The 25,380-nt window shown below is 38.7% G+C and overlaps 2 protein-coding genes across 12 annotated transcripts in view; one reads left to right on the top strand and one right to left on the bottom strand.

Moving 5' to 3' along the window:
• The window catches only part of Med27 (mediator complex subunit 27), a 146,301-nt gene that overhangs the window by 45,025 nt on the left and 75,896 nt on the right, over positions 1-25,380 (top strand). Inside the window, exon 6 of the mRNA XM_083043279.1 lies at positions 16,586-16,629. Coding sequence (XP_082899405.1) covers positions 16,586-16,629 — 44 coding nt within the window. The remainder of the gene's footprint in view (positions 1-16,585; positions 16,630-25,380) is intronic.
• LOC145939114 (thyrotroph embryonic factor) overlaps positions 1-25,380 on the bottom strand; it is a 68,362-nt gene that overhangs the window by 9,669 nt on the left and 33,313 nt on the right. For 3 of the 11 annotated variants that reach the window (XM_083043264.1, XM_083043269.1, XM_083043265.1), the window contains exon 1: positions 20,083-21,616. The exons of 5 other annotated variants lie outside the window; for them this stretch is intronic. In XM_083043264.1, coding sequence (XP_082899390.1) covers positions 20,083-20,416 — 334 coding nt within the window. In that variant the 5' untranslated portion in view covers positions 20,417-21,616. Of the gene's footprint in view, positions 1-20,082; positions 21,640-25,380 lie in introns of those variants that run through there. 3 more of the 11 variants (XM_083043266.1, XM_083043268.1, XM_083043267.1) reach the window with 3 other exon arrangements.

The following is a 25,380-nucleotide window of genomic DNA, read 5'->3' as shown; positions in this document are numbered from 1 at the left end:
CTCTAATTAGCTTCGGTCTTCTCTAATTATAGACGCGCGCGCTAACGCATATGATGATTACACACAGAAAGAGAAAGAAATTACGGCGATATAGACGTCACACTACGTCTTTGCAACACGATGAATAATGGTATCGTAATATAATTATTATTTTCATTCCGAAATTGATGTGCGTTTATACGCGCGCGCTATATATAGCGCCTATAATCATATTGTGTATTGTTATTATGCTGTATTTATACACATATATATATACGTTTCCCACCACGTGGCTTTCCCGTATAGCGACATCAACAAAGGGCAGAATTTCCTCGTTCTACGCGAATTCTCCTCTCGTATATATAAAATCGCATCTACGCTCTTCCAGGCGACCGAAAGACGTTTCCTAGAAAGTTAACCTACCGCCTTGCTGCGCCTGGCTTTGCACAATGGCGCATACGTTTATCGGCCTTATCTCTAAAGCCGTTGCATCGAGAAGCGCCTTGTGAAAATGCAAGCGAGAATTATAGTCTGGGAGTCTCATATATTTTCTTAGATTTCCACCATATATACCTGTGTATGTACGCGGCGTTATCTCTAGTTTCTAGTTCCAACACGCGACCTCATTATTCCTATCGCTAATTTTTAGGCGCGACCAGTCTAGTGACTCATAATTTTCTCTCTTAAAATTTTCACTGAATGCCGAAGAAAATTCTTGAGTTATTTTATCCGGTGAATTATAGATTCTCTCCGCGATTCGTATTACAAGAAATTAATTTTTCGATCTGACTCGCGTATATATAGATGAAAAAAATGGGCAAATGAAAAAATGAATACGATCAAATATTTTGCGTACAGACGTGTTATCGCTAGGATATTAAATATTATTTAGCGATAATACGATTCAGCATGCGTATTCGAATATGTCGCGGAAACTGCAGCAGGAGATTATCTGCGAAACCATTAAGGGTATTAAAGAATCCTTTTTAATTCACGTGCAAAAATCCACCGAAAGGTCGCACGTGTGAATATAACGTTCTATACGTGACATGCGTGCAGCGGTCAAATGGCTAAACCGATTATAGCGATCAATATAATATGTGTCAGATCACCGTCATCTTCTCCAACGTTGAAAAACGATGTATTTCATTAATAGAACGCAAAGCAATGAAACAATCATTGCGTTTTCCCGACGAAAACGATATGCGTGCGAAATTATCGAGCCGCAATTGTCGAATAATTGCTAAGCAAATGTGAACTTTGCCATTTCTTTCTCACGATTCTTTTTTGCAATTCATAGGCAAGATAGTAGGAACATGAAATATGATTATAATATATTTCTTTGAATATTTTTCAAGGAAATGTAAAACTGAATATATGTATATTATATATAATAGAGAGTCTGTATATAATTTGCACTTACATATACATTACTGGAAAGCCGCGTAAATTTCTTTATGTGTAGGTGTTAATTTATTAACGTCGTTTTCGATTAATGTGAAAATTATAAGAAATATTTCTCCTATTATCTTCCTACTTTCTCCTTCTCCCGATCGATCGATCGCTCGATCGTCGGCATTTATCGAAAACCTTGACGTGTCTAAAACCTTCTATACGGCGATTTAGCTTGTTATACATGATCGAACTCGCGAGAGAGGAAACAAGAATCGCGGACCGTGGATGTAACAACGAGTATATTACGATTGCATGTAACGAACTAGCACGCAGTGAGCCACGAAGTCGTCCTTGGCCGCTCCTCCGAGTGCGACTAGACCTCTTAGAAACGCTCGTTTCCTATCGTTCGTCGTGCAAATAAACGCACGCGAGAGTCTCGAAGTTTTTGGAGTCTCAGTCGCGCTTTTACATCAATTCCAATTTTAATTGAAATATTCTCGACACCGCTCCCGCGAGCTATCTTTTCGCGAAAACTCGCGAGAAAATTACAATGTATTTTAAAAATTCGTACGTGATTATTATTATCATAATTAATAATTGCACAGAGTTTGTAGAATTTTACGTGTCAACTGTAATAATAATCCCGACCGTTTCGAGATGCGAGAAACTTTCCGCAATGACTTAACGTACGTATATAATGTGCGTAATTAACAAGTTGAAGAAATCTCGATTTCTTCGTGGAATGTCAGAGGGCAACGTTTTGCGCCAACTAACGTTGTAAATAAACATCAAGTAAGAGTGGAAGAGTCTTTTTTTACGGACGTGAAAATAGCCGCGCTTGCGTGTGCGCGTTTACCGGTATATACAACTGCGTATGCGGATTTAAAGCCGCATCCGTGTAAATTCTTCTCTCGAACATGCATACGCACGTGCGAGTATAATTTAAAGGATTCGCGTCGTGGAATTAAACGGCGTTGAAACGATCGTAAAACACTCTTTGCGTCGCGGTTTATTGTATCGATATTGCTACAATCGCGGTGATTCATAATTATGCAAAAAAATTCTCTATTCCGCGACTTTAGAAAATCTTCTGCTAAAAATAAAACGTATCTATAAAACACAGCATACTCATCTTTGTTAAATCGTCACACTTTTTCAATATCAATATATAGAAACATAACGCAAGTATTTCTATTTGGTTTGAATATATGTAAACATTCGCCACTCACTAAAATTTTTCAAGAAGAAAGAAATCAAGAGAAACGAGAGTAGGGAATTATTATCGAGCACGAAGACACGAGCGTCGTAATATTTGGTAACATTCGTGAACCATCGTTCGCTGATGGAGGCTCAAGTGAGAATCGGCCGCCTCTTAACCTGGTTAGTCGTGCCTCGAGAGACAAGCTCATCGCTTCATAAAGAGTGAAACTAGGCTCGCTAGTTATCCGCGTAACACGAAAGAGAGTGAAAGAGGTTTTCGCTTTCGTTGGAGCGGCCTCCTCTTCCCGCTTCCTCGAGCACGACGTAGATACCGACGACGATAGAACCGCGGCGATAGTCTCTTCCGTACGTTTCCTCTTTACCCGGTGACCCACTCTACGATAGATGACAACATAGATAACGCGACTCGACCCGCACGCATACGTTTGCCAGATGAAATATTAATTAATTTATTAATTATATGCCGTAAAGCTCGAAATTAAGTCGAAATATGTTAACGACATACAATTTCGTTGAAACAAAATTGAAGACAATTTTTCGTTAATAAAAACGCGCTAATAACTTTTACGCGATTGAAAGTGAAAGGCTACTTGCGAATTGGAACTTGCGCAAATATGCAACAGAAGCCTATTCGTCGGAAGAATAAAGATCGCGATCTCGCGTCGTAAACGGCTCTCAGCTACAATCGTGTTTTCTAGTTTTACCTGTGCGACCCTGCCGGGTGAAACAGTGTGAAACGGTGAATGATATCGCATACTTAATCTAGATCACAATACGTCATCCACGCATCATGAGAGCAGACGTTCGTAACGACCTGTATACCGGAAACGGCGAACCGTCCGGATTACGAATGCGATTCGCTCTTTTATATAGCTGCGCGAGTTCTTGATTAACCGTTGCTTAATACACATGACGCTTTGCACACTTAATTCTATCATTATCGCGAGAATATGTAGAAAGATACGTAAAAAAATTGAGGTACATATCCTTACGGGAGGGAAACTTTCCAGAGGAAAATGATCGAATTTCCGCTTGTATCGATGCTCTAAATAAATCTTTTAACGGATAGAGACGATCGTTCAGTCAGATGGATAGAAAGATCGGTCAGGCGGGAGGAAACGCCTAGAATCGTTAAGATCGCGGAAGTACAGCCGCGCAAACTCTGTTTGCGTTTTCTCCCCTCCCAGTCTAGCTTTCACCCTTTCCTTCACGCTCACGACGATACTTTCTGTCTGTGTTATACTGTTGCTATCGCGATAACGGCAACCTGTAGCTTCCCAATTTCTGGAAAGGCGATCATCGTGTGGTCGAAGAATAAACACATTGAATTAGCATCGAAACGATTTTGCGGAAGGCAAAAGATATTAGTGGAATACCGCATGCAACTGAATGTCAAAAATAATAATATATTGCAAACAGTTTAATATCTTAAATTAAAGCATTTTTAAATTAAAGCATTGTTTGTGTAAATATCTGTTCGATATTTTAGAGTGCTTTTTTCTTACGAAACGATTGTTTTAGAAAGAAATCTTTTTTTCCGCAAAATGGATCAATTTTTTACGGCCTAATTTTTCATTTCTTTTTCTTTTATTTAATCGGATAACTCTTTTCTCCATTTTTGCTCGACTTTTCATTTCCCGTACAGGTGTTTTAAATAGTAGCTTGATTAGAAAGTACGTGGGCGTATTTATGATGCCGGTTCGATAATCTCGCCATAGAAAGTTTCTTGCCTGTTCGCTCGCCACGCCAAACGTGCTGAATGTTAGCATTTAAAAAGGATCTGGACGAGATTTATAACTATACGCCAGCTAGTAGTAGATATACATTTATGCGTGCAATAAACGTTCGCCGGAATTTCTTCCGCATGAAGTGTACGGCCCGATATATTTATATATCTTAGCGCATAGGGAACATATATTTCTCAGACGTTTCATCTGAGGAATGAGCAAAATACACGTCGCACGACTCGGCGGCCGAGAAAGTAATAAATAATTAAAGCGAAAAATTAAAGGAGAATCTTTCCTCCTCTCGTGAGACGCGAGAATACGCAAGAATCTGTAAATCTAAAAAAAATGTTGATATTTATAGGAAACCGATATACACCGCGAGAATAGATGAATCCGTATATATATTCGACTGTATCTCTTTTACGATATCTCCCGTGTTCAGTAACTGGTTTCGAAAGGCGCGAGTGTCCTTCGGGGACGCGGAATCGCGCCTCGTCCTTGGCCATGGAACATGGCCGTCGTAAGTCTGCTCATAACTTTGTATACGTATATGTGCGTGTGTATATGTGTGCTGATCCTTTTAGGTAATTCTTAACCGTTACATTCCACGTAATCGATGTAATCCGTTCGATCGCGAGTCTCTCAGCTGTTCGTACAATTCGCAAATTTGCAATTGTTCCTTTACTTTACGTCGAAAAGTCGAGAGTTGTTTAGAATTTCACAAATCGCTGAACACTGCTAGAAAAAAATTAATGTTAATTCAGAAATATTTCTATAATTTCTACTTGACAGTTACTTATTCTCCCGCGTCAATCGTGTGTTAATCGGAATCCGAGGAATTTCGCTTTCTAGGAAAAGGTGCCTCTCGATCGGTCGATCGAGTGTATCGAGAACACGGTCGATGGTACAGCAATCGATGCTGACATCGCTGACATGGATATCTCGTCAGCGCTTAAACGAAAGTAAAAGACTAAATTTTTTTGCGTCATTTTATAGCTTTCGAACGTGAGCTCCGCGAACATTGTTTTTTTTTTTAAATAACACCCGATGTTTCTTACTTTAGCCTTTAACCCGACGTATCGATATGCGACACACAGATTTCTTTCGCCTTTCTCTCTCTCTCTCTCTCTCCCCATTGCAGCTCTTACCATTTTTATTACTCGCTATCCGCGCATTTGTTATACAGAAGCACAAATGTGGAATTGACTTCTGCGCACGAATAATATTCACGATCGCCGCCGATATAAATTTGCATCTTCTTCAGACGATAATTACAGAGCGCGTGAGGAAACGCGCAAGTATAATTAACGTTAATAATGATATAGCAGTATGATCGACAAGTTGACTATGAATATAAACCTTTTAAGCTTCGCGAATAAATGTGTGGGATTCACGCGCATTGTGCGATATCCATCTTTTATTGCAATCGTAGGAAATCGATGTGTTCGATTAAATATACTATATTCTCTCTCCTTGATGCAAGCACGCGCAACATCATTATTTCGTTTCCTGGTGACTGGTTGGAGGAGGCAGACACGTATACATGTGTAACCTTGACAGTGCAGAGCGCGGCGCGTGATTCGCTTCTCTTTTTCTCCGCGTATGTAGCAATAAGCCAGACTGTGCATCTCGATTATATCGATGTGTTACGCCTCGACGTGTCGCTCGATCGGCCGTTCTGTGTACGGTACACTATACCACGATTAGGTAATTGTTGGGTAACGAGAAGCTCGCGCGCGGGCGAAAGTTATGCGGAAACTGACCCGGGGCAATGCGCTTGACCGCATTTCGCTAAATATAGGATCTTCCGATCATCTTCCAATATTCTATACCACCCGGTATCTTTCGAGAGTGCGTGAAAAGAAAGATTGATATATTGTATAAGCGCGGCGATACTGATGCAATCGGTGCATTATAATGCAATGCAAACTCCAAGATTTTATTCTGCGAATTTTATCTTCTCTTAGGAAATGAAATAAAAGATATTAAGCGGAACATGACTTGATTATTAAAATTAATTAAAAACGATTAATTAAAAGCGTGCCGAGTTGTATACAAGTGCGATGTTAACTCTCCGTCAGCAATCTGGGTCTTTCAAGGCACAAGCAAATTTCCAAATTTCTCTTTGTATAAACAATTGGGTTTAATACTTGACTTTAAAATCTATCGGATATTGTAATAGGGACGTTAACAAATAATCCAGAATTATTTTGGATTTTTTGAAAGTCTAGAACATAAAAGTAATATAGTAAACTGACGGCGTTAAAAAAACGTTAGTTAAAAAAGAAAAATGATTGTTTACGGAGGGTTAAAAAACATTCTGTTTTTCGACGTCTTTCGAAAAAACGTCTCTCGCGAAGAATTTCGTCTTCGCCTACGATAAAATTGAAGGGATCGCACATCGGTTCCGCGTTTAACGATGCAGATTAGCCGCGCATTGTACGCTCGCCGAGCCAATTAAATTATACAGATCGATCCCGGGAGAAAGTACTCGCGAGAGAGGATGTGGTTGATTTTTTTTAACGGAAGGAATTCGCGATACACAGAGTACAAAGTCTACGAGAAGTGGCCCGACTTCATATATAGATATGTATGTACATACAATAACATGCGCGTGTGCGCTTGCGCGCGTTCAGGAAGCCGCATGGCTGTAATTTTACAGATCATTTCCCCGCAAGTACACGCAATTCTCCTGAAAATTACAAGGCTACGACGACGGAGAGGACAGCACGACCGCATATACGTATATAATACACACCGGCCCCTTTTCTCGCGCACGTGCGCGCACACGCGTGCGTCCCCACGCGGTGGCTTCCGGTACACACGACTGCTGCGAAAGAGATGCACGCGGAAGCCGCGTTGGTGAGGGGTTGCTTCGCATGATTACTGTTATTAATCGAGACACGCTGAGACACGTGGAAGTCGCGACATAAGTGTCGCATTCGACAATAGCGCTTTTCCCCCTTGAAGGAAAATCAAGGAAATTACTGCGCACCCAATGAAGCATTTAATCGCGGATCGTATTGTTTATTCGGCAATCGATCGTACGCTATGTTCGCTCTTGCGGAATTTAAACGCGTAATGCAGACCCTAGTTTGAAGAGAACTATTTCTTGAAAGATGATATCTTTAACAGCAAAATAAAAGAAAAATCTTAATAACCATAATATCTAATAGTTATCGTTACACATGTTTTTATTATAATATTTAAATTATTAAATAATTAAATGACTCGGTACAATAATGATCAAAACCTAAAACTGATATCACAAACGAAGTTGAAGTTTCTCTTACACAATATAAAAAAATTATTATTTATATTTTTATTTTTTTGATTGAGGATCATCATTCCATTGAATAGATTAATTGATTAATCAAATTTGATTACTATATAGAATTTATTTTGCAAGAATTTTAGCATAATGTTGTGTCGCGCCGATTCAGGGCGGTGGATCTCTGGCATTTATAGCGACTTCGCAGCCCGGAAGCCAGCTGAGCGATCGCTCGGTTCCCCAGAGGGGAAAGTGGCTCGAGCAACTTTCACTTGCTGGCAAGCCAGACCACCGCTTCGCGAATAGCACTATGACAAGGGCCCCGAGCATTGTATACAGTATACGTGTACGCGGACAGAAAGAGGCCCGCGACTACGTGTCGCAACGCAATATTTTTGCACGATTAAATACGTAGTAAGGAATTTACACGTCTTATTGCCTTAAGCGGAACAATATATTTTAATTGTAAACATTTTTATTTTTATCATATATATATAAATGTCCATTATTTTTATATATACACAATTTTATTAGCAAGTTTTGAAGAGCTATAATATAAATTCATAGGCTCGTTTGAGAGCGTTCATTTAAACAGATCTATCATATTTTATACTTGCTATTTTCAAGTTCAGTTCGATTGTCTCGTCGACAATCCAACTAAAGTGAGAAAAGTAACATGTTCGCTTTAATTTACTAATAAGAGACCAAAGAGATCGTAATGAACGTGGACAAACGCTAAAGATCAATTCGTGCGGAACATTATTACACATTGCATTTATGTCGAGCGAGTTATTGCGATGCCGTAAAAAGTTTCTTCCATTGTAAAACAGTTTATGCCTCGTACAATTCATCAAACTAAGAACAGGCTAATTTTTGCGAATGTATTTTAAATGGAGAAACTTTTCGCGTGACGAGTAAAATATAATCTGGCGCGATTAAAGTCGAGATAGATTCGAGTGAGTGGCGCGTTTGAAAATATTTAGATATTCGGTTCTCAAAACGAGATGCTTTATGTGTGGCAAATTTATCCATCTGTTTGTACGCAATACAAACGTGTGCCTACGTGTGCCCAGAGAAATCAGATTGTACCAGGATGAAAGAGAAATCCGCGCTCATAGCGGAACAGGAGGAGGGCACAGGTTTATTAAAGAACGAGGAAAAGAGAAAGAGAAGTCGAAAGGAACGAGCGGGAGGGGGCACAAGCCAGGAAGAGTTTTATCCACCAAGTCTTTCCTTCATCTGTGCTTCTGTGCCCCTACTCGCGGTAGAGCGTTTCTTTTTTTCCCTTTCTCACGCGTGTAAAACTCACGGAAACGAGTCGAGTTTGCCACTCGATGCGTGTTCATGGCGCACGCATATGCCGTGTATAACCCGTAAATATGGCGTGCTATCTGTATATATGAATCTAGGAAGTCAACAAAGTTGACGTCTAATAAAGCACATGTCGGAGAGCGACACAATACGAATTTTATTCTGAATTCTTTAAAGACTCTTTAAATCAATTGCTCAATGAATTTAATTAATAATATAAATATTGTTATGCTAATTTGGATTTAAGTTTGATAAATTGAAAATTTAGACATTAATCGGACGAATAATATCGCAAACTCATATGTAAAATTATACGATCAAATGTAATTTGGCTATCATTTTTGAAGCGGAAGAAATCTACGAGCGGTTTTACTTTAACCCGCTGATTGTGAGTTAGAAAGACTCGATGCATTTACAACGCTCGTTGACTCGAACAAAGTTGACCCAGTCAGGCACCCGTCTAATCTAAAATTAATTCCTAACAGCTGCTACCGACTAATGTGCGTGTATCGCACATCCACGCTTATTCTGCCAACTTTTATTATTTTCATGCCGTGTCAAGGCCGCATTCCGCTTCTCTCTTCTCTCAGCTTCTGCCGCGGCGAAGCGACATGCGAGAAAAAAAACTGCGTCAACCGGAAAAAGGGAAAGGAGGAAGTGTTGAATACTGCGCGCGTGTTAATTACGAACGCGATAATAAGTAGTAATTGATTTCGTTTACGAGAAAAACGTAATATATTCTCACCTGCTGCCCGACGTAGAGTATTCATTTCTACTTTATGTCCGCGTAGAATTTCCGCTTCTACTTTTCAAAGTAATTATGCCATTTTTTTCACATTCATATTTCGAGGGATTGAATCGAAAAATTGCGCTGCATGAACCGATAAAATATCGTTTTTTATTATGTAAAACATTTATCGACTCGTCTCGACACACAAAATTGAGATTTTTTAATCTTTATTTTATATAAACGAACTCGTCATCTCGATCTTTATTGAGGGCGAACTATTTTCTTATTGTTGTGCCGATCGTTTTCAGGACGCATTGTGTCACTCGCAATAATTATCTTTCGCTCAATAATCGACCTCTTATCTCACCTGGCGCCTTCACCAGGATATGCAATTTATTGCGACAATAATTGACAATTACCGCTTCTTTTATCTGGATAGAGTATACGCGGAGAGATCGAGGCGAGATATCGGCGCTATATAAGGTCGATTTTAATTGATTCGACTCGCTCGCTCACGAGACACCTTTAATAGGGGAGATGTCGTACAAGGCGGATAATTAAGATATGCCAATTATGTTTTCCCTCGATAGCCCTCGGGAGTTTTTCCTTCTTCGCTTCGACCAAACCACCCCGCGATTGAGGTTCGTATTTATTCATAAAATAAGGAAATTAGTGGACACTTTAGAATAATTGGACAAGCTTCCGATATATAGGAACCGCGAAGAAATTATTTGATAACGATTTAAATTATATCTGTTTATTTAATAGTTTTATCGATGACATTTATATATGCATCCAAATTTTTCTTTCACAAATCCCTACAAAATATATAGAAAATCGAATCTTTCTATTGCGAATGAACCGAAATATAAAATCATTAAAATGCACGTTAGAAATGCTGTCTCTCGGTAAAGTCTTTTGGAGAAGTTTTTTCACTGGATACTCGAGATGTGTAGTTCCGGGATTAAATCAGTGAAAAAGGGATTTCACAAGACTGGACCCATATATATATCGTTGGTAACGGGTCAACATTTCTAACGGGCAACAACTTTCTCATTGCTGTGCCGAAAAGTATGAGCCCACGTGCTACTTGGAGAAAGGAGGCCATCCAAATGTCAGCCCTGCATAACGGCGTCTCGAATATACACGCGTACAGGGTAAAAGTTTTGACGACGATTCGCTAAGAGTCGTAACTTCGTCAAACTTGACAAATTTTGCACCGATAGAGGAGTTTTGATTCGCGACATCAAGCGAAAATCGATTCATAAAATTCATAAAATATAGGCAAATAATACGTGCATAAAGTAAACACGCAAATGCGCGAGTGAAACAGAGATATCCGTATAATGCAGCTTGTTTACTGAGTGAGTCTACAATTGTCGGTTTATAAAATAAAAGAAAGAAAAACCACTAAACGTGTTTCGCGAGACTTCCTACCCGGCAATGAAAGATTAGCTTTTCCAGCTCTTTCCTTCTCCTATACTCTTGTTGGAAAACTGCGCGAACAACCGTGCTTGATCGTGCGCATTTCCTTCATTAATTACCAGAGTCAAGTAAATGCAGAAAAAAACGATTAGAAGGAGAAGCAGGATAGTGTAAGATCTGGAACGCGGAAAATTATCTTCGTAGACTTCCGTATTTCATTTTGTAAATAGATATCAGCAGGATCCGATAATAGAGCAATTCTTTCCGTACCAAAAATGAACGATAAACGAAAAAATTATTAGAGATCATTATTAAGATTATTAGATTAGAAGATCTATATATATATATATATTTTTTTTTAGTATATAATTTTTATAGCGATAATATTGTTGGAAAATAATGACATTAATTAATACTTCTTCGACGTGCTTCGCATATTGCACTTCTTTTTATTTAAGCAATGATGTGACATTCGGAAAGTGGAAAGTCTTGGCGTGGCCACGCTTTCAGCGAACACATATAGTATCCTCGATTTCGATTATTCTTATATGTGTGGTGTTCTTAACCATCATTTACATTTCTAGATTCTTCGAGATATAGAAAGAGAGAGAGAGAGAGAGAGAGTTTTGTTTTTCATTAACTTAAATAGCTCTCATCAAAAACATAGTTGTCATTAATCGTTTGATGCTTCATATACAATTATTTACACTTTTTTAAATTCAAGAATTAATCGGTTTTCTTTTTTATTATATACCTTATTTCCGCTAACAATAAAAAACGATGATAAGTAGATTACTGAATAAACATATTGTTTGACTATGTTAATTAAAACAAGTGCAAATACAAAATCTTAAATATAAAAGCTTTTTTTGAGAGAGATGGGAAATCCGTTTGAAATAAATTAAAAAGTAAGATTTTTCTCATTTATCGAGACATCAGAAGCTCGAGTCTTAAATAATTTAAAAGTCTTAATTGCCAGCGACAATTTTTCTGCCGAAATGTTTTATAGCCATCGAAAGATCCTGTCGCATTGCGAGAATTATCTGTCTAGCAAGCTTGATCGGAGTAGGAAGTCGCGTGCCGCGTGACTTTCACTTTCACCGAAATAACGGAGACGCAGGAACGATTGCGTATATCCGCGGGCATATATCTCATACGAACACGCACGTATACATACGTATGCTCCTCTGACGCGGTTCGCCTTTCTCTCGTAAACAGCGCGACTCTTTCTTTCTCCTTTTCTTTATTTGTTCCTTTTTCCGGTGCGAAAAGAGAAACTCGTCTTTAAATTACTTTTCGAACATGCGTTATCGAAAGAAGAAAGGGTTCGTGCGCGCGAGAGAGCAAACCCTTCTCTCCCGACTGTAAATTTAACTTTCATCCCGCGAGAAATTTATATTTCTCAAGTGTATCTCGAGTGTGTTGAGAATTTTTTAGATATCAATTAATTATTTTTCTGAAATATTTTTACGAATTATAATAAAAAAATTTAACAATTACTACAATATATACCCCGTTAAGCATGAAACATGACCATCATTTCCGATCATTTCGGATGCATCTTAACATTTTTTTTATTTCGCTATGTTAAAGTTCTATTTAAAGATCATTTAGATAATAGCAACTAATGACGCATGCATAAGTATATATATTATACGCACACTTATACGCGTGCAGTGAATTTATTGAATTCATTTTTCGCTATCTCGTTTGTCCAGTTCTGACGTATCGGATCATAGTAGCTTCCGGTTCTCGCCGGATAATAGCCAGGATTAGTGATAGATTTCCTCTCCTGTTGATTAACGTCGTGCGAAAGAAAAACATCGGATTAATGATGATGAAGGTATATACGCAATCTTTCGCGCGTATATACTGTATATATTTACCGCTACATTTTCATTTATATTCGTTTTTATATTCGTTTGTCAAAAAATCGTCAGAATTATACGCTGCACAGTCGAACGAAGCTCTCACAAAACTTTCACAAATAAATAATCACGGAGAGTTTGAAATTCAAATCATTTCAAATTTAAAGGAGATTCCGCACGGCCCAAAATTTTCATATTAATTTTTTATAATTTGCGAGGTGTTTCAGTTTGATTAATTTTCTCTTCGGCGATGTTAATCTCCGAGATTAATTATTTCCGTTAAATTTCTATATATTATGACACTATACGTGTGCTCTTACAACATGTAACATTATTAGCGGCATTAACATTCGTCGGGACTGACACGCGGAATATGCTGTATGCCATGAAACCTTGGGAGGCCGAGAATTTATCATTGATTTATGAAGTGCACCGGCAACTCGACTTCTAACTCGAGCAGGTTGCTTGAATGCTGTTTTTACGCCGACCGACACTACTTTGCGTCCAACGCGAATGATCGCGATGATGCTGGTCAGTTAATAAAATCAAATTCCACATTTTTACGTTATATAAAAGCAAAAAAGCAAATTTCCAGTTAATATTAATAGTGCAGTTTTGTATTAGTTTGCGTAATTTCACCAACAATTTGTATACGCAAGCACGATATACGATAACGTATAAGCATACGATTATTTTGATATAGTATTCATCGCGATATTAAGAAATTATAATTAATCTTCTAAATTCTAAAGACATTCTCGTTTATATTTTTCGCGGACGCGCAACATTTTTTAGCTAATTATAGAATGTTAACAACATCGCAATTGCAATCACGTTTTATATACTTGGAAATTATTTGCGAAGATATCAGACTAGATCTTATTTTCTACATAGATGTGATAGTGAACAAAAATTTTAATGATATACTCTGTGATTGAAGATACTAAGCAATTTTGTGGCAATTTTATGTTAAATCCGCTGATTCTACATCTACAGAGCAATTTATGGCGCATAAATTTATCGCGATATTTATATCGAATATCAATCGTGACATTTCTCTAATCGTGACATTTTTTTCGTTGCTGGGAAAGATTTTTTAACCGCTATCGTAAGATGTTCTCCAATTCCAAGAGCCGATCGCCATCGAGTCGCCATTTTTTTCGTCTCGCTTTATGCTATAGGAGCTAATATATCTTTACGTCGACCGCAGAAAAACCGGTTGTCTTGCGTGCTCTTACGTATCTAGGAAGTTTTTAAAAGTTTTTTTGACGATTTCGCTTTCGCGACTTATTTTACTATGTACAAAAAAAAACAATTTTAATGATATAATGCACACTTTTTTTTTAATTTTAATAACATTAAACATTTTTTTTATTCTCATTTGTCAGATATATATAGTAACATATTCTCATCTATAAATTAAGGATGATTTAAAAATTACGAAAAAAAGTATTTTATTCTTACTATATACATATGATTATTTAAAGTGTCAAGTTGTCATTTATAGTTTTTTAAATTTAAATTGGATTTTGCATTGGATCTCTCGTTATCTTAAAACTGTTATATACGATAACGAGAAATGTAAACGAATAATTACATATATCCGCGACAAAGCTCCGCGAGCAATAATGAGAACCGCTAGCTGAAAGCACGAAGGTGTCTATAAGAATGGCACGTGATTACTTTCTCCGACAGCCAGCACGACTCGACGTTCGTCGACAACGCCGACGACGGTGACGACGACGCAACGATGACGACGTAGCTCGAGAACCGTATGTGCGTGCAACGCCAGCTGTCTTCCGGGTTTGTGGCTATGAACAGCCGGATTTCCACGGCGCGCAGGTTCGCGCGATGTTGACGCGCGCGAGTGAGATCGAAAGGCTTTTCCTATCTTCTACACGCGAAACGACATACGGCGAAAATTGCAATCGCGAGATTATAACTTGCCGTCAGAGATTTTCAAACGATGAACGAAACCTCAAGCAAAGTTATTCTGTAAATCGTCGATTAAATATAATATATGTTGAAAAAGAGAGAGAACTTACATTCGGACAGAGTCAATATTTTCTAACGTAACACAAAATTGTTATTGTAATCTATTATCGAGTCTAAAGTTTTTCACACGTATAAAAGATTGATATACGTTTCGAGTAATTTGATTTAATAATTTCAACAGATTCTATACGTTACGTTTTCAAGCTGATACGAGCGATAATTATCGAAAAACAGTCTTTAACCGTGGCCTTGCTGACCTAGTCGGCGAAATAACCTTGAATGGTTGAATAATAACGGGATTTAGCGTATTTTGCATCGATGGACGAGCACGAGCATTTGAGTTATGATTGCAATTACGATTCTACCGTCTTCTTCGAGTTCGTATGCCGCAACAGAATGCTAATGGATGTAAACGACGTGTCGGCATTACATCTGCTGAATCCGACTGTACAAAGAGAAAAGTTTATCGTCAGGGTCTCGGAGGAGACTCGCGGTATCGTGTTGTCGGGTCGTCTGATAGCAAAAGAACCGATTTACATACTGCCTTTATCATCGATGCTAAATTACAGTCGATGTGCACACGTGCAGCCGTGATACGAAAGGTTTTGTGAGATTTCAGGTGCGTTCTCTGCTTCAAATTTCCATTCGAACAATGGCTTTTGCATTAAAAAAAAAAAAAGAATAAAATTTGCCTCACACATAAAATTATTAAAATTTTCCTCTCGCAATAAATCGAGGATATTTCAATAATCGCGTAAAGAATATTACAAGTATTTTATATTGAAGCTTCTCGTTTAGATTCATGTTAATGTTTGTAAAAATTACACCATAACGAATTGTCAGGCAGTTATTAGCTGATAGCGCGATAGAGGCAAACTATAAGATAACGATGCGATTCGATTACCGGAAATCTGAGTAACCTGTGGTGTTCCTGTGATTTCGATTCTAAATCGTTTCTTTCGATTCGTAAATATCGCAATACGTTAACCAACTTTGGAGTTTTTCGACTTGAATTTCTTTCTCGCAAGCGACCGCAACATTGTTGCAACGAGCGATTGGAAGTTTGCGCAACGCACTTTCTCTCTGCCCCGTAAAAATTTATTCGCTATCTCGACACTGGCATAAGGCGCCAGTAATTATTGGCCTAGCTATAATTAATGCTCGGCTGATCGCGAGTCTATCGAAGGTCGTTCTTCGTCTACTCGCGATAGGATTAACAATTACGGATTAATAATAATTATACTTATCGATGGAAAGAATAAACATTCGCGTTCAGTTTTTTTTTATAAATATATAGAATATACTCTGACGTAATTCCACCGATTTAGCATGCAGCCGGACTTAACTTACCGCTTTGCAAATGAAACTTACCTGGAAGAAGATAAGAGCGATTCGTCAGTTGTTAACTATTAGTCATTAATTATTGTGTTAAAAAAAAGCATGCGCTTGACTTTCGCTATGTTGCCGATTCGCGATTACGTAATAAAAGAACCGAGGAAGAAAGCTTTCGTGTGCATGTATATGTGTAGATAATATAAGTTACTTAATAAATGTCACGTGAACATTTTTTTACATATATAATTGTATCTCGATGATCATTTCACGATATAATCATCTTTTAATTATATTGGAGGTTCTAATTAATAAATATTATTTGTTGCAGGATTTCCTCGACCGCCTTCAAATTCATCGAAGCTTCAAATCAGGGTGAGTGATGAATAAGTTATTCAAATAATTATCTCTAGAGATCGCGATGTCGTCCAGCGAAACCGGATTTCGCGGATCGGCTTTTTTAAAAGACAGAGCACGTGAATGTACTCGTGCTCCAGATGCACTTTACAATATGCACGTGCTATTGTTTAATGGTGCATATATAAATATATATATATTAAAAGAAAGCATGTCACATATGCACGTATATTTACGTTACATGCACACGCGACATACTTTATAGTTTCGCTCGTCTTATTGAAGAACACGCGTTTAATGATATGCATGCTTGTACAAGCATCAGTAATAGCGGACTTTGTGCATAAGGTCGCAACTTTATGCTTAAAGAAAACGCAAGTTTGCACTTTCATGTACTCATCTTAGATCATTTATAGTTAATTCGTATAAATAGTGTAGTATATATATTTACGAGTAATATATATATATATTATATAGTCACAAGATATCTCTCTCTGCGGCGAATATCTCTATATACTTTTCTCGTTCATCGACATGACAAATATATCTTTCTAGTATTAAAAAAATTGCGTCTATCGCGATTCTTAATTTCGATCAGGAATGTAACATCATCAAAGTCGACAACGATATCCCGAGGTCGTAGGTCGGCAAGCGAGTTAACTCGGAAACTCCATCTCGTTAGCCGGAGATACGCTTCAATATCGACAAGATTGTCGATTTTACGTCACGATTTAACTCTTTAACACTCGATAATTTTTAATATCAATTTGACAATCGAAACAATGATAGAGTTTACGCTTTGTGCTGAACGCTCTTTGTAAACTCGATTGATCGATAATGATAACGAATTCTCATAATTGAGAATCTCAATCAGGAACATTAACATACAGATATTAATCGACGGATATTAACGCAAAAATTAAACCACTTAATCCAGATAAAAATTCATTTTTTTTAACAACGATTTTAAATAATATCCAAATAGATATCTAAATTATTTAATAATTGTTTTTGCAAATTCTTGCGAATTTTTTTCTTTGCGGATTTGCAATCTACCTTTCTACCTTTTATTAATTCGTACAAAATGCGAAATTACTCTGGCGATTATATCTACTTTTTTGTTCCGAGCTTTTGAATGAATCCTTAAAATATCTTTCTTTCATATATATATCTTCCCCCCCCCCCGGCACACTTTATATATTATAGCATTTAAATAGTCATTCGATATAAACGGGGGGGCCTCACGCAAAAAGTTACTTTAAATTAGTGTACAGCGGATTTGTCACTATTACGATAATACTAACGTGCTAGATGCTTTAGGACTAAGAGAGGCTAGGCTACCCATCCCTCGTATTGTGCATTCTAAAACGCGATTCTAATCTATTGTGCTTGATAACAATACAACTCGCGGACGCCGAGTATTGCCATTCCGAGTCATTCAATCAAGAGCTGCCTCGTTCATTAATTCGTGAATATATAAATTGACAAAAGAGATTTAGAAAAAATAATCTACATAAACCGGTTCTTTCTCTCTATCTCTATCTTTATTTACATGTTGAATTTAATTTTAATTTTATATTTGGAATTATAAATTCGTGTCAGAAAAATTTATTTATCAGATGAAACATCTTATCATGTGAATTTATCGTTTTTTTTTATCTAGTCACAAAAATTTTATTTTCTATAAATGTCATATATTAATGACTGATAGTATACACTATGCAGCAATTATTTCGTGTGACAATAGTAAATTAGACTGGCAGGAAAAGAGAACGTGAATGAAATCGATAAAGAAGAAAGTATGAAAAGGTCTGTCGCATCTGTCGCTATCGTAAAACTTCCTCGTGTCATTAAAATTCAATGTGTGTCTTGCGAAACATCATGCTCGATATGCGCCTGTGTTCGATAATGCGAAATTACGATGAGAATTTATCCAGGAAATTCTTGATCAAGCGCGGACTCGCAATTTAACGAGGTGAAATGTGTTGCTTTCGTTCATTTAGTCTTGCTTTCATCTCACGATACTTCTTTTAGCATTGCCTATTGTTTCTAATAAAATTTTATTAGCCATCAAAAAAGCTAGTCAATTGTCGAGAAAATATTTGATATTGATAGAATCGTTTTCGTAAATTTGTAACGAGTGTTTTCTGAAAATGTTTACGATACTTAAAAAGCATACGAACGATAAGTAGTTCGCTATTTTTATCTTTTCGCATCGTGAAGCAATATTTAATCTGTTTGTGCAAGTAAATTTGTTACATCATTGTTGTAAAATATAATAGGTATAGAAATAAATAAAGAACAAAGTGTGTGTGTGTGTGTGTGTATATACATATATAAGAAAGAGACTAAGAATAGAGAATAGGGCACGTTTCATTTTAATTCAGTCATGGCTTAAGAACATACGCAAATAAATGATACAATAATAGTTTTTTCCACGGAAATTCTCTACTCGCGCAACAAAAGGAGATGATGAATGAACGAGGGAGAGATAAAGAACGCGAACGCGAGCAGAAGCGAAACGAGCTGAGGACGTGGGAGGATGCAAATGCGAAGAGCCTTGAGTCGAATCCGCCGTAACTAGGATAGGTGCATAGATGAATTCACACGTCTACATACATGGAGACGGATGATTCATTCACGTTCCATGTTCGATTAACTCGACCCGCCTAGTTAACAGATATGTTTCGCGATAAATTACGTAGGTAAAAGATATTTTTCAACGACAATCGTGCGTCGACAACTTCGTAAACTTTGTTCATACTTTAGACCACTATTTAAAAAAAGATGTGAAATTGATTATCTATATTAATTATATTTTATATATAATTTTATTCCATCACTCTCTTACTCTCTCTCAACCAACCATTCATACACACATACGCATGCACAAACACATATCTTCTTCTTTTAAAAGTAAAAAAAAAAAAAAAAAAACACGGACACATTATAACATGATTTTTTTATGTAAAAATGAAAATTTTTAAAATCTACTTTTTTATCGCAATACTATTTATATTCTTTTATAACGTAAATTTTTCATCGCGAATAAACGAACGCGCGTTGTGTTGCTCGTAATGTTTAATAAACATATAGTCGGTTGGTTAACGTGCTGCAGTAGTTGCAGATCGAATGTAGGCTGGCTAATGTAAGCAACAGGTGGGCGTTTCTCTACTGAACGACGACTTCTCCCTCTCCATGGTCACTAGTTGTATAGCCAATTTTCCAAGCGCTTTACGTACGGGGTATACTGTAGTATAGTATGATTTATAGTCGTTAACTATAAAAGCCACGTTTAGCTTCCATCCGTACGATTAATAGGATAAAGTCTATCTTGATATACGATGAATATATGAAAGTTATATATATATATCGACAGATTTTTCCATCCATCGATCTAGCCTCTTTTAAAGCTCTTGGCTTTCGAGAGACAACGTCGTATCTATCTAGTCGTGTTAGTAGCATGCCTACCGTTCATGTAAACATGATGCTGCCGCCACAAGTGCTGGTACTGGGACCACCTGGAACTGGTGCTGTCGTCGTGGATGGGCGGCAGCGGCGGATGCACCTGATGACCGTGCGAGTTCGGCGGCAAGGGTGGTGGCGGTGGTTGCTGGGACTGTGGCTGCTGATGAGCCGGCGCGACCACGATGTGCGGATGCTGCGGCGGCTGCACCGGCTGCTGCTGCACCGGTTGCTGCTGCTGATGCTGCTGAGGTTGGGGAGGATGGTGCGCCTGGGTGTGCAGCACCCCGGCTGGTATCGGCGGCGGCGCCAATTGCTGATACTCCATCGCGCAGCTCATCCGATTACCTCACGCGCGCATCTAATTATCTCTCGCGGTACCCCCTTTCCCCCCCAGCCCCCTTCTTCGCGCTCCGCGCAATGTCCAGCGCGGATAAACGGACGAGTCCTCCGCGAGGTCCTTCCTTTCACTCGCGAACGACGCTCCGCTGCTTAGGAAGTATTCACAATGCGAGAAGTCTCCCCTCGATGAAGGAATTTAATTGATTGATCCCTCGGGCGAGTTTGATTGTTCACCGAGGCAGTCCGCCCGTTCCCCGAATAGATTCGACTTTAGAAACGAGCGCGTTTGGATATCGCGATTGCAAATCTACGATTTATTTTCGAATATCGAAAGCGACAGTAATTCGTAAAGTCTATTATTTTATGAATTTCAGTTCCGCACGCGATATATATTGTTCTATGTCTATTCAAATCAAATTATCCGCGCGAGTTCTCGAGATAAATCGCTTCGATCACGTGATTGTTATCGATTTCCTCGCGTTCCCGCCAAGAGAAATTGATGTGCGAAGAAACCTTCCTTGTTACACTCACAGTAGATCCGAAAAAGGAGAGGATAAAAAAGAACGAAATTATAATCCACCGAAAAAAATGCAATATTTCCAATGGATAGAGGAAAACACTTTCGCGAGCTCGCGAGATGACAACAACCGAGAGGATCCGCGCTTCGGAAGGCACTGCTCCGATTCCCGAATCCCAGAACTCGACTCGAAATCGAATCGAGTCACATCGAGTATATACTAGTAAGTCCCAGTGCGCCGATTAACCGCGAGCGCCGAGAGTAGCACAGTGTCGACTGTCAAAATCGCCGCTCGTCAGCGTCTATCCGTCGGCGCCGTGTGCCGATTGGAGCGTCGTCGTTGCCGGAAGCGGAGCTCCTATTGGTCCTGCTCCGTGCCCGGCGAGAGGAGGCAGGGCACGACGTGCTTCGACGTCGTCCTGGAGGTGAACGCAGAGAGACAGCACGAGGAAAGACGTGGCGAGGAGGATAGAGAACCGGGTGTCCGGACTAGAACTCGAGTGAGAGAGAGAGAGAGGGAAAGAGAGAGCGAGAGAATCGCATCGCGCGGAGGGAGAGGAAAAGAGAGAGAGAGGAAGAGGCTAAGAGAAAAAGAGAAAGAGAGAGAAAGGGAGAGGGAAACTCGCGTGCGTGTCTCGAACGTGTGGCGTCCGGAAAGACACTGGAGTCGCAAGCGCCACGCCGTTTCGCCGCTGGAGAGGCTCCTTTCCTCTTTGTCGTACCCGCCGATGCTCCGTCTCGCTCTCCACCGCCCCAACATCCGCTTTTTCCCGCCCCCACCTCCCACCACGCATCTGACAACCTGACCCCACTCGCGGCGCAAAAGCGCGAACGCGCACACCGCCGTGCTCTGCGGTCTCTTCCTCTTCTTCTATATATGCTTTGCCGACGACGAGTCTCTCTTTCCCTGGGCGAGAGTCCATGCTCTATCGACGTCCCTGCTCCGTTCAGCCTCTAAGATCCAGGCCTAGATCCTCTTCCTCATCTCCTCAGCTTGGAGAACGCCACCGTTCTCTCTTGTTTCTATCTATCTGATGCCTGCTCCGGCTGATCGCGCCGCACTTTTTTCACTTCGCGTCTATGGCTTTCCTTCCGTCTCTACTCGTTTTATCCGTTTCTCTCTCTTTCTCTCTCTCTCTCTCTCTCTCTCTCTTTCTCGCTCTACCTCTGGCTCCGGAATCGCGGATGCCGAAGAACAACACTGGAGCTTTTACTCTCGATTCTGTTGCTACGATCCAACTCGTCTCGAGTCTTTGACGAATTTAATTATCACGCTCCGATCGTTTTTAAATATGTAGGTCGGCGTACCGCTTTTTTCGATGTTATTTCTTCGATCCTCGTTCCGGAGTTTCCAAGCTATGAGACATTGCTTGGAGAACGTTCGTGTCTCGAAACACGCGATTATTCAACGGTAAGCAAACATTTATGTACCGATCTTGTCTTTAAAGCTTTGACGTCATCCTCATCCGTATCGTGTACAACTACTTAGGGGGTAAGGGGCAGGGAATAAGAAGCTGTATGTGTATGTATTTTCCCCTCCAAATGTAAATACACTTCTCTCTATCAAATTGAAACGCTATCTCCTTGTCTCGACTATGGCATTTCGCCACTTTCGATTTTACTAGCGATGCACGAGCGCTCGGTTATCATATTAATTTCACAAATTGAAATGTTGTTACACAGAAAGTATGTCGCTCCATACGAAATGAGGACAGTCGATTTACTTTCCGCCAACTGCTTGTTTTCAGGCATTTCATTACTGGTACAAATAGAGAAATTTACTTATTTCCGAATTATACAATCTAAATCTATCATTTTATATTGTTACGACATTCTCCACTTTATTTCAATGACAAGACTAGCTTGACTAGATTATGAACATTATAAAATAGATACTAGAGCTAATTTACAAGATACTTGAATGTCTGGTTTGATGCAACAAAGTGAATTTTATATTTGCATTCAACATTTATCTACAAGATTTATTTAGTCATCAAATCGCGAATGAATTTCGATGTTAATTCTTTTAATTCTAATAAAAACAGCCGTTGATGTTCAGTTTTAATGACGCGAGAGAAGACAAAGATGTTCCATGGCGGCCATTATAACCCGCGAAAGCGTGTCTCGCTTTAGGTCAGGGCCATCAAGGCCCGGCATCCGTGGGCAGGATCCAAAAAGGATCCCGCTATCTCTCTTCTACCTCAGACGAACGCGGAAGTTAGTCGTAGTTGAGTTGCTTCGGTGAAAGATGATAAAGAAAGATAAATATGAAGCATAAAAAAAGATAGGTGAAACGAACCGAAAAAAGAAAACGATGAAATGAAAGGTGTGTCCTCACGGGTTTTTTATAAACATCTTTAATTGCGATATATTTATCTCTTTCTCTCTCTCTCTACATCACACACACACACACACACATACAAGAATCTAAGGAATTGTGCCTTTATACGAAATTTCGTTAGTAGCTATGCTAAAATAATTTTATTCAAAAATATTTGCCAATTTTGTGAAATAAAATATTTTTTTAATATTGCTTAATAAGGTTTTCTTTCTCTCTCACTAGAGAAACGTGAAACTTTTAAACGTCCAAATAATGATTTCTCGACATTAGTTTATACTTGCTTAAAGTTATGTTTATATTCGACCGATCATGCTGATCGCAGTTATTCCTCTCTCGACGTACAAGAAGAGAGAAAAAAAGAGAGTGCGGGAGGGCTCTACATAAGTTACGTAGCAAAGGCACCACGAGGCTCTGAATCACCAAAACCGGTCTGGTAGACGCGATGCCTGTTGTGCGAACGCGGAAACCACGAGAGACCTGCGGACTCTCGCGAGTCACGGAAGGATTCCTTTCTCCTCTTCGCTCGCCGTAACTTCTTTTTGTGTCTCTCGCCTCGTTTTTAGTTCTCTCTCTCGTTCCCTCTCTTCCGCGTTTCGCTTCTCTTTCTATCTTTCTTTTCTTTGGAATGATCCATCAGATATTTGTCTGGCATTTTTTGTTTTTAGCACATAATCTTCCTTTATTATTAAATTTTGTAAGTTTTATTATTATTAAATTAATATTTTTTTAATACTATATGGATTACGATTTCAAAATAATTGTGCCGTAAATATTATTAAAAATTTTTAATGGCAATTTAATTCAATTGTGATTTAAGAATCGATCAATTGCGAGTTTAGCCTAATTTTTATCACCGACTTGCAATTATTTTCCATTAAATAATTGATTGCGTGTAATTATTTTCTCTCCACTTGTTTCAATGTGAAAACTTCTCTTTCATTGCTTCTTGCGCGTGAAATAGACTCGACATCTGTACATTCTATCGGTTTGAGAGATCTTAATGCGAGCAAAGATGCCGCAGCTTTCCGGCTAAAAGTCGTTCAGAAACTGAAACGAGCAACCTGTTGATCCTGGACCCTTTCACTCGCCATCCTCATTCGTGTTAGGAGGAGAACGAGAGGGCAGACGGTGGCTTTGATTTATCGATATCCGATATTTCACAATTCACGTACTTTGTCTTGGTTAAAAAGTAAATATTTTCGAGATTTTCTGATTATATCAAAATAAATTATTATCCGACATTCAAAATGTTGAGTTCGTGAATGTTAATCAACGATTTTCGATCTCGATTTCCCAACCTCCGAGATAATCGCGAGTTTCGCAATCTGGTTGAAACGGCGATCGGATCAGAGAACCGGTCGCTTTAGGACCGGGCCAGACGTGAAAACGAAACTTTCGGCGGCTTACTTTCTCCTAGGCACTTCCTCCTCCTTCTCGTCGTTATATACAGAATCGAACGTGGGCTTGCTGCATTTTTATCGAGGATGCCTTTTTCATTTTTCGGCCAAAATACTTCAATCGTGAAGAACGGAATCGATGAAAACGCGTGATTTCCCTTCGAATCTCTTTAACCGATCACTATTCCGAATTAAAATATAAATACTCTTTATGCAGAAGATGAAAAAATTCCATAGCATTTAACTAGCAACAATAGGAATATCTGTGCGTTCAGCAATAACTATCAATTAATTTCCTTTCTCTCAACGGCATAATTACAGAGCAATGCCGCATTAATCAATAATCTAAAGTCATATATACATAGTTTGCTAATCAGACGACAATCTTTTTTTCGCCTACTTGCAAATGCGTTGTAGAATAAATACATTTATCCACTTAAAAAATAAAGCAAAAAGAAAGGAACGCGTATCTCGAAGATATTTTTTTTCTAGCGATTAACGCATTATATAAAACACATACTCGATAGACACCAGTATCTATGCCGCGTCGGAATATTTGCATCGATAATCGCGAAAGAATTTTCTTTTTCTTCATAGTTCTCTTTCGCCTCGGTATGTATCGTTTAATTTGCGATCGCAAAGAGTATGTGCATATGTAAAACAGAATATCGATTAGGTAAGATCATCATCAAGCTAAAGTCTAAGGA

This window comes from Prenolepis imparis, unplaced genomic scaffold (assembly GCF_030444845.1).
Source record: "Prenolepis imparis isolate NDT839.2.m4 unplaced genomic scaffold, iyPreImpa1.0 SCAF_7, whole genome shotgun sequence".
Lineage (NCBI taxonomy): Eukaryota > Metazoa > Arthropoda > Insecta > Hymenoptera > Formicidae > Prenolepis > Prenolepis imparis.
Note: the sequence above shows the minus strand (reverse complement) of the source record. Positions and strands in the feature narration are given on the sequence as shown.